At 55.7% G+C, this 10,003-nt stretch overlaps 2 protein-coding genes across 2 annotated transcripts; both read right to left on the bottom strand.

Annotated features, from left to right (window-relative positions):
* Positions 1 to 1,505: 1,505 nt before the first annotated feature.
* On the bottom strand, positions 1,506 to 4,180 carry NEDD8 (NEDD8 ubiquitin like modifier). Its single transcript, XM_034072514.1, has 4 exons — positions 4,083 to 4,180; positions 3,640 to 3,687; positions 2,611 to 2,693; positions 1,506 to 1,727 (listed from the first exon to the last, which is right to left on the bottom strand). The coding sequence occupies exons 1-4, from the start codon at positions 4,098 to 4,100 to the stop codon at positions 1,631 to 1,633; spliced, it is 246 nt and encodes an 81-aa protein (XP_033928405.1). The 5' UTR covers positions 4,101 to 4,180; the 3' UTR covers positions 1,506 to 1,630.
* A 736-nt stretch (positions 4,181 to 4,916) lies between these two features.
* Positions 4,917 to 9,963, bottom strand: TINF2 (TERF1 interacting nuclear factor 2). The gene is made up of 10 exons (XM_034072513.1): positions 9,890 to 9,963; positions 9,648 to 9,798; positions 9,142 to 9,231; positions 8,216 to 8,308; positions 7,277 to 7,388; positions 6,636 to 6,735; positions 6,503 to 6,555; positions 6,026 to 6,325; positions 5,437 to 5,484; positions 4,917 to 4,957 (listed from the first exon to the last, which is right to left on the bottom strand). Exons 1-6 carry the CDS (start codon positions 9,946 to 9,948, stop codon positions 6,716 to 6,718), a joined length of 525 nt encoding a protein of 174 aa, XP_033928404.1. The 5' UTR covers positions 9,949 to 9,963; the 3' UTR covers positions 4,917 to 4,957; positions 5,437 to 5,484; positions 6,026 to 6,325; positions 6,503 to 6,555; positions 6,636 to 6,715.
* Positions 9,964 to 10,003: the final 40 nt, after the last annotated feature.

Here is a 10,003-nt window from a genome sequence, read left to right as displayed (position 1 = left end):
TAGAGGCCACAAAGACTCAGGAGCCCCAGTCCTATGAAGAGCTCAGTTTTATGACTAACCCTGTGAACCTGGGCCAAAATCAATTGGATAGAAGGGTTCCTATTTTAACCCTATTTTAATCCTATTTTAACCCTATTTTAATCCTATTTTAACCCTATTTTAATCCTATTTTAACCCTATTTTAATCCTATTTTAACCCTATTTTAATCCTATTTTAACCCTATTTTAATCCTATTTTAACCCTATTTTAATCCTATTTTAACCCTATTTTAATCCTATTTTAAAGGGGGAAACAAGCTTTTAATATCCTTGCAGCTCCTGCTTAGTCTTAGTCTAAAGGGCTTTAAGCACCTGGTAGTTGTAGCAACCCTGAGGAGCACTAGAGCACCCAAACCAGCTTCCAAATGCATTTTGAGACCCATCAATACAAGTTATGTTTGCAAATAGACATAGAAACACTTCAACATGTTCAGCTTTAAACAGTTAAGTCTTATCAGTAATAGTTAGGCTCAAGACTAACCTTGGTTTAGCTGCATACTTTGCCTTGCAGTGGTACTTGTGGGGCAGCACTTGGAACAAGAGCAGACCAGGCCACCTCTGGGCTCCCACAGCAGGAGAAGAGACCTCTGCCAGCCTAGGCCCGAGTTTAAGGTACCCAAGAACAGGTCCAGCAGCAGCTAAGCCCAGCCTGGAGTCTATCAGGCTTGAGAACAAGCAGCAACCCAGTCCACAAGTCACCATCAGGTCCAGCAATGGCCAAGCTGCTCTGTAACCATAGAGAAGGTTAAACCAGGGGCTAAGCCTAAAGTCCAGACTAAGGATCTTCATACGCAGGGACAGAGCTGACGAGCAGCATTCATCCTACAGAGCCCAAAGAGCAACTGAGGCTTAGAGCTGGGTTTAAATAGGGCTCCTGGGTGTGCTCTGGTGCACAGGTGAGGCTGTTTAGGGTCATTGAGGCTTCCTAATGCCCTCAGTGCCTTAAGGGGGCACCTGAGAGCAATGGAACATTCTAGTTCTATCCGCAGGGCCCACAGAGTAAGGTGCCATAGACCCATAGAGCCCCATAGGGACCCATAGAGACCCCATAGAGACACATAGAGCCCCATAGAGCCCCATAGAGACACATAGGGCCCCATAGGGACCCATAGAGACCCCATAGAGACACATAGAGCCCCATAGAGCCCCATAGAGACACATAGGGCCCCATAGGGACCCATAGAGACCCCATAGAGACACATAGAGCCCCATAGAGACCCATAGAGACACATAGGGCCCCATAGGGACTCATAGAGACACATAGAGACCCATAGAGACACATAGAGCCCCATAGGGACCCATAGAGACCCCATAGAGCCCCATAGAGACACATAGGGCCCCATAGGGACTCATAGAGACTCTTAAAGGGGCAATGGCATTAAAGGGGCACGGAGGTCACGCCCCCAATGCCCTTAAAAGGGCAATGACAACGCGACCGCACCAATGGCGTCACAATGACGTCACTATGACGTCATCAACAACCTTTATTACATAACCAACCAATGGGGGGGGGGGGGTACAAAGGGAACCAATGGGGTTGAAGGGGGAACTTAAGCCCCGCCCACAAAGGGGGTGGGGTCAAGGGGAGGGGCTAATGGGGCCCCGCCCCCCCCCCCCGCAGGGCCAGGACAAGATGGAGGACGGAGCCCCCCTGGATCTTGTAGTCAGCGGCTGTCTTCTCATCGTTCCTATGGGGAGCAGCCCCATACAGACCCATAGATCCACCCCATAGCCCCATAGAGACCCATAGATCCACCCTATAGCCCCATAGAGACCCATAGACCCACCCTATAGCCCCACAGATCCACCCTATAGCCCCATAGAGACCCATAGACCCACCCCATAGCCCCATAGAGACCCGTAGACCCACCCTATAGCCCCATAGAGACCCATAGATCCACCCTATAGCCCCATAGAGACCCATAGATCCAACCCATAGCCCCATAGAGACCCATAGATCCATCCTATAGCCCCATAGACCCACCCTATAGCCCCAAAGAGCCACATAGATCGACCCTATAGCCCCATAGAGACCCATAGATCCACCCTATAGCCCCATAGAACCATCCCATAGCCCCACAGAGCCCCATAGATTCACCCTATAGCACCATAGAGCTCCATAGATCCAACCCATAGCCCCACAGAGCCTCATAGATCCACCCTATAGCCCCATAGAGACCCATAGACCCACCCTATAGCCCCATAGAGATCCATAGATCCATCCTATAGCCCCATAGAGACCCATAGATCCATCCCATAGCCCCACAGAGTCTCATAAACCCACCCTATAGCCCCATAGCCACCCTATAACCCCATAGATCCACCCCATAGCCCCATAGATCCAACCCATAGCCCCATAGACCCCCATAGATCCACCCTATATCCCCATAGACCCCCACAGATCCACCCTATAGCCCCATAGAGCCCCATAGATCCACCCCATAGCCCCATAGACCCCCATAGATCCACCCTATACCCCCATAGACCCCCATAGCCCCACCCCACAGGCCCCGCCCCCTCGCCCCCCATGCCCGTCGCTGATTGGCCGGCCGCACAGGCCCCGCCCCTCACATCTGCTTGCCGCTATAGATGAGCCGCTGCTGCTGGGGGGGGATTCCCTCCTTCTCTTCCACCCGCTCCTTGATGCGCTCCACCTATTATGGGATGGAGGGGGGGGTATTATGGGATGGAGGGGACCCCCCCCTATAGGGGGCTATAGGGTACAGAGGGAATCCCCCCTTCCCCGTGGGGTATTATGGGGTGGAACAGACCCCCCCCCCCCAATGGGGAATGGAATGGTCCAACCCATCCCCATAGAGTACAATGGGGTAATGCCTATAGAATACTATAGGATGGATGGACCCCCCCCAAAAGGTATTATGGGATGGAGGGAACCCCCCCATAGGGTGCTATAGGGTACAGAGAGAATCCCCCCCTCCCCATGGGGTATTATGGGATGGAAGAGAACAGACCCCCCCCATGATGGGGAATGGAACGGCCCAAACCCATCCCCATAGAGTACAATGGGGTAGTGCCTATAGAGTATTATGGGATGGATTAGGACCCCCCCCACAGGGTATTATGGGATGGAGAAGATCCCCTCCTATAGGGTGCTATAGGGTACAGAGGGAATCCCCCCCTCCCCATGGGGTATTATGGGATGGAAGGGAATAGAACCCCCCCCATAATGGGGAATGGAATGGTCCAGACCCATCCCCATAAGATACAATAGGGTAATGCCTATAGGGTATTATGGGATGGATATTATGGGATAGAGAAGATCCCCTCCTATAGGGTGCTATAGGGTAGAAAAGGAATCCCCCCCTCCCCATGGGGTATTATGGGATGGAAGAGAACAGACCCCCCCCATGATGGGGAATGGAATGGTCCAAACCCATCCCCATAGAGTACAATGAGGTAATGCCCATAGAGTAATATGGGATGGATGAGACCCCTATAGAGTATTATGTGATAGATAAAAAACCCCATAGGATATTATGGGACAGATAAAGACCCCCCCCCACCTCCCCATAGGGATATTATGGGATGGATGACGACCCCCCCCCCCTCCCCATAGGGATATTATGGGATGGACGTTACCTTGTCTGTTGGCTCTATATCGATTTCGATCTCTTTGCCTGTCAGCGTCTATAGGGGGGTCAGTGTCAGGCCCCCAGCATCCCACAATGCACCGCGGCAACCCCCCCATCCCATTCCCATCCCATTCAATCCCATTCCCATCCCATTCCCATCCCATTCCCATTCAATCCCATTAAATCCCATTAAATCCCATTCCCATCCCATTAAATCCCATTAAATCCCATTCCCATCCCATTAAATCCCATTCCCATCCCATTCCCATCCCATTCAATCCCATTCCCATCCCATTCCCATCCCATTCCCATTCAATCCCATTAAATCCCATTAAATCCCATTCAATCCCATTAAATCCCATTAAATCCCATTCCCATCCCATTCAATCCCATTCATTCCCATTCCCATCCCATTCAATCCCATTCATTCCCATTCATTCCCATTCCCACCTTCACTTTGATCAGCATCCTGCCCTCTCCCCCTCCGTCCACTCCGCTCCCGGAACCGGAAGTGACGCCCCCACCGCCCCTCCCACTTCCGACCCCCCCAGCCAAGATGGCGCCGCGCAGGGGGACCACGGGGCTCGTAGTCCCCGGGCCGCTCAGCCAATAGCGTGCGAGCTCCCAGGGCACGGACCAATAGGAGGGCGGCAGGGGCGGGGCTTAGCTCTGTATAGGGCAATAGGCGGCTCGGACTCACCCATCAGCAGGTCGGGATCGGGACCGAACTGAGGGGACAACGGGGCAATTAATGGCTCTAATTAGTCCTAATTACCCCCCCCGACCATTAATTACCCCCCCGGACCATTAATTACCCCCATAGACCCCTATTTACCCCCATAGACCCCTATTTACCCCCATAGACTCTCAATTACCCCCCCCCGCCGCCATAATGGTCCCTCCCACCTCCCATCCGGGCCACGCATCGTCCTGGTCTCTGACGTCACCACGCACGACGTTCACGGGGCGGGGCTGCGGCAGCGGGCGGGGGCCTGGAGAGGGGGCGGAGCCAGCGCTAAGCCACGCCCCTTTACCCCCCCTTGACACGTGACCCATTAAGCCCCGCCTACCGAAGGGGGCGTGGCGTAGCTGCCTCAGATGAATAAGGGGGCAGGGCTCTGATTGGTCCAGCCCCAAGCCCCGCCCCCGGCGCTGATTGGCCGGGCCCGAGCCACGCCCCCAGGGCTGATTGGCCGGGCCCGAGCCACGCCCCCAGGGCTGATTGGCCGGGCCCGAGCCACGCCCCATCACGTGGGATTGGGGACGTGGAGGAGGCGCTGGGGGTGGGGGGGGAGCTCCTTCATCCGCTGCTTGGTCCGATCCACCTATTATGGGATGGAGGGGGGGGTATTATGGGATGGAAGGGACCCCCCCCCTATAGGGGGCTATAGGGTATAGAGGGAATCCCCCCCTACCCGTGGGGTATTATGGGGTGGAAGGGAATAGACCCCCCCCAGTGGGGAATGGAATGGTCCAGACCCATCCCCATAGGGTACAATGGGGTAATGCCTATAGGGTATTACGGGATGGATAAGGACCCCCCCACAGGGTATTATGGGATGGAGAAGATCCGCTCCTATAGGGTGCTATAGGGTACGGAGGTAATCCCCCCCTCCCCATGGGGTATTATGGGATGGAAGGGAATAGACCCCCCCCAATGGGGAATGGAATGGTCCAGACCCATCCCCATAAGATACAATAGGGTAATGCCTATAGAGTATTATGGGATGGATTAGGGCCCCCCCATCCCCACCTCCCCATAGGGATATTATGGGATGGATGACGACCCCTCCGCCCGGGTTACCTTGTCCTTGGGCTCTATCTCCATCTTGAGCTCTTTGCAGGTCAGGATCTATGGGGGGGGTCACTTTAAGGCCCCCAGCATCCCACAATGCATTGCGGCACCCCCCCCCCCCCCCAATTGCCATTCCCCATCCCATTTCCATTCTCATTCTCATTCCGATCCCATTCCCATCCCATTCCCATTCCTTTCCCATTCCTTTCCCATCCCCATCCCGTCCAATTCCCATTCCCAATCCGATTCCCATCCCATTCATTCCCATTCATTCCCATTCCCATTCCCATTCCCATTCATTCCCATTCCCATTTCCATCCCATTCATTCCCATTCCCATCCCATTCCCATTCCCATCCCATTCAATCCCATTCCCATCTCCATTCCCATTCATTCCCATTCCCATTCAATCCCATTCCCATCCCATTCCCATCCCATTCATTCCCATTCAATCCCATTCATTCCCATTCCCATTCCCATCCCATTCCCATCCCATTCATTCCCATTCAATCCCATTCATTCCCATTCCCATTCCTTTCCCATCCCATCCCATTCATTCCCATTCAATCCCATTCATTCCCATTCATTCCCATTCCCACCTTCACTTCGATCACCATCCTGCCCTCTCCCGGAACCGGAAGTGCCTCCCCCACCGCCCCGCCCACTTCCGACCCCAAACCAAGATGGCGCCGCGCAGGGGGACCACGGGCCTCGTAGTCCCCGAGCCGCTCAGCCAATAGCGTGCGAGCTCCGAGGCCATGGACCAATAGGAGGGCGGCAGGGGCGGGGCTTAGCTCACTATATGGCAGAGGACGGGGGAGCCAATGGATCCCGATGGATCCCTATTTGGCAACGGGGGGGACGGACTCACCCACGAGGACGAGGCCGGAGGGGCGGAGCTGAGGGGGCAACGGGGCAATTAATGCCTCTAATTAGTCCTAATTACCCCCCCGACCATTAATTACCCCCCCGACCCTTAATTACCCCTAATTACCCTCATTAACCGCTAATTAACCCCTTAATTACCCCTATAGACCCTCAATTACCCCCCCCGCCGCCATAATGGCTCCTCCTACCTCCAACACCGACACGTCGCTGACGTCATCGCGCAAGGGGAGGGGCCCGGTGGCTGGAGGGGAGGGGGCGGGGTCAGCGGTAAGCCACGCCCCCTCCATTGAACACGTGATCCCCCCTCTAAGCCCCGCCTACCGAACTCGGGGTAGCCAATGTCCACCAGGTACTGCCTCAGGATTGGCAGGTCCACGTAGGGGGCGTGGCCGGGGGCGTGGCTACGGATCAGGGCCTGCATCTGATTGGTTGGGGGGAGAGGGGGCGGGGTTAAGGGGGGAATTGGGGGTTATGGGGGGGGATTGAGGGTCATAGGGGGTAATTAAAGGTCAAGGGGGGTAATTAAGGGTCAAGGGGGTAATTAAGGCTCATAGGGGGTAATTAAAGGTCAATGGGGGGGTAATTAAGGCTCATAGGGGGTAATTAAGAGTCATGGGGGGTAATTAAGGCTCATAGGGGTAATTAAGGGTCAAGGGGGGGAAATTAAGGGTCAAGGGGGGGGTAATTAAGGGTCAAGGGGGGTAATTAAGGCTCATAGGGGGTAATTACGGGTCAAGGGGGGGTAATTAAGAGTCATGGGGGGTAATTAAGGCCCATAGGGGGTAATTAAGGGTCAAGGGGGGGGTAATTAAATCTCATAGGGGGTAATTACGGGTCAAGGGGGGGTAATTAAGAGTCATGGGGGGTAATTAAGCCCCATAGGGGGTAATTAAGCCCCGCCCCCTCCAGCCCCTCCCTTCCCCAAGCCCCTCCCCCTGATGACGTCACCAGGCCCCGCCCACCTTGTCGAGGTCGGGGGGGGGGCAGGGCGCTGTCGATGCGCAGCAGCAGCTCGAACAGGAGGCTCTTGAGGTTGGTCACCAGCTTCCTCCCATAGGTGTGGGGCGCCCACCTCTGACATGGGGCACATAGGGGTCTATAGAGTGCTATGGGGCCCATAGGGGTCTATAGAGCACCCAGAGGGGTCTATAGATGTCTATAGGGTGACCATAGGGGTCTATAGGGTGTCTATAGGGTCTCTACGGGTCTCTAGGGGACCCTATGGTGTCTCTATGGGTCTCTATGTGTCCCTATGGGGTCTCTATGTGTCCCTATGGGCTCTCTATGTGTCTCTATAGGTTTCTATGGGGTCTCTATGTGTCTCTATGTGTCTCTATGGTCTCTATGTGTCTCTATGTGTCTCTATGGGGTCTCTATGTGTCTCTATGTGTCTCTATGTGTCTCTATGTGTCTCTATGGGTCTCTATGTGTCTCTATGTGTCTCTATGGGGTCTCTATGTGTCTCTATGTGTCTCTATGGGGTCTCTATGGGTCTCTATTTGTCTCTATGTGACTCTATGTGTCTCTATGTGTCTCTATGTGTCTCTATATGTCCCTATGGGGTCTCTATGGGTCTCTATGTGTCTCTATGTGACTCTATGTGTCTCTATGTGTCTCTATGTGTCTCTATGTGTCTCTATATGTCCCTATGGGGTCTCTATGGGTCTCTATGTGTCTCTATGTGACTCTATGTGTCTCTATGTGTCTCTATGTGTCTCTATGTGTCTCTATATGTCCCTATGGGGTCTCTATGGGTCTCTATGTGTCTCTATGTGTCTCTATATGTCCCTATGGGGTCTCTATGTGTCTCTATGTGTCTCTATAGGTCTCTATGTGTCTCTATGTGTCTCTATGGCTCTCTATAAGTCTCTATAGGGTCCCTATAGGGTCTCTATGGTTACCTGCAGGTACCACTTCCGTTTCCTCGGGTTCTGCACCAGCTCCGACACCAGCCTCACAAAATGCTCCTGAGCCTCAGCCACGTCCGGCTGCTCCTATTGGTGGGCACAGCTCAGGCCACGCCCCCTCCTTAGGCCACGCCCCCTCCTTAAGCCACGCCCCCTCCTTAAGCCACGCCCCTCTATTAACCCCTATTACAAGCCACGCCCCCTCCATTAACCCCTATTGCTACAGGCCACACCCCCTCCTTAAACCACGCCCCTCCATTCACCCCTATAGCCACAAGCCACGCCCCCTCCTTAAGCCACGCCCCCTCTATTAACCCCTATTGCCACAAGCCACGCCCCCTCCATTAACCCCTATTGCCACAAGCCACGCCCCCTCTATTAGCCCCTATTGCCGCAAGCCACGCCCCCCTCCATTAACCCCTATTGCCACAAGCCACGCCCCCTCCATTAACCCCTATTGCCGCAAGCCACGCCCCCTCCATTAACCCCTATTGCCACAAGCCACGCCCCCTCCATTCACCCCTACAGCCACAAGACACGCCCCCTCCTTAAACCACTCCCCCTCCATTAACCCCAATTGCCATAAGCCACGCCCCCTCCATTCACCCCTATAGCCACAAGCCACGCCCCCTCCTTAAACCACGCCCCCTCTATTAACCCCTATAGCCACAAGCCGCGCCCCCTCTTTAAGCCACGCCCCCTCTTTAAGCCACGCCCCTCCATTCGCCCCATTGACAGAAGCCACGCCCCCTCTATTAACCCCCATAGCCACAAGCCACGCCCCCCCTCCATTCACCCCTATAGCCACAAGCCACGCCCCCTCCCTTAAACCACGCCCCCTCCATAGGCCCCCGTTCCCTCAAGCCCCGCCCCACCCGGCACCGGAAGCCCCTCCCAGCACCGGAAGCCCCGCCCCCTACCTTCTGGCTGCTGCCCGGGGGGAAGTAGCGCCTCATGGCGTCGGAAATGACGTCACCGGATTGGCCGTCGCGCAGCATCTGCATCACCACCTGGTTTACGGCAGCCATGTCGCTATACGGCAGCCATGTTGCTTTACGGCAGCCATGTCGCTGTACGGCAGCCATGTCGCTGTACGGCAGCCATGTCGCGACATGGGGGGGGCGATAGAGAAGGGGAGGGGGAGGGCACGGAGGAGGAGGAGGAGGATGGGGTCTCGGCGCCATATTGAGTGTGGCGGCGGCCATCTTGGTGAGGTAGGCGGCCATTTTGTGTGTGGCAGTCGCCATCTTGGTTAGCTAGGCGGCCATTTTGAGTGTGGCGGTCGCCATCTTAGTAAGGCCGGCGGCCATTTTGTGTGTGCCAGCCCCCCCTCTTGGGCCGGCGGCCATTTTGAGCGTGTCGGCCGCCATGTTGATCACGGGGTCTCCCTATAGGTCCCCCTATAGGTCCCCCCCACGTGACTCACCGCGGCCCTCAGGCCCATCCGGAGCCTGGTCCAGGTCCTGGCCTTGAAGCTCCGGGGCACGTCCCTCAGGGAGTCCACGACGTCCACCACGTGATGGAACTCCCGCACGCGGCGCGCGCGCATCACGTGCCACGCCGCCGCCAGCGCGCACCTGATTGGCGGAGGGCCGGGGTCAATGGGCGGGGTCAGGCTTAGGCCACGCCCCCTCCCCCCGCCTCTAAGCCCCGCCCCCTTCACGGTACCTGAGCTCGGCGCCGTCGTCTCCGTCACTTCCCGACGCCGCAGGCACCGTGTCCGCCATGTTGGTGACGTCACTTCCGGCCACGCCCCCTTCACCCCCCACGCCCCTTCCGGAT

Source organism: Melopsittacus undulatus, chromosome 30, assembly GCF_012275295.1.
Source record: "Melopsittacus undulatus isolate bMelUnd1 chromosome 30, bMelUnd1.mat.Z, whole genome shotgun sequence".
NCBI lineage: Eukaryota > Metazoa > Chordata > Aves > Psittaciformes > Psittaculidae > Melopsittacus > Melopsittacus undulatus.
Note: the sequence above shows the minus strand (reverse complement) of the source record. Positions and strands in the feature narration are given on the sequence as shown.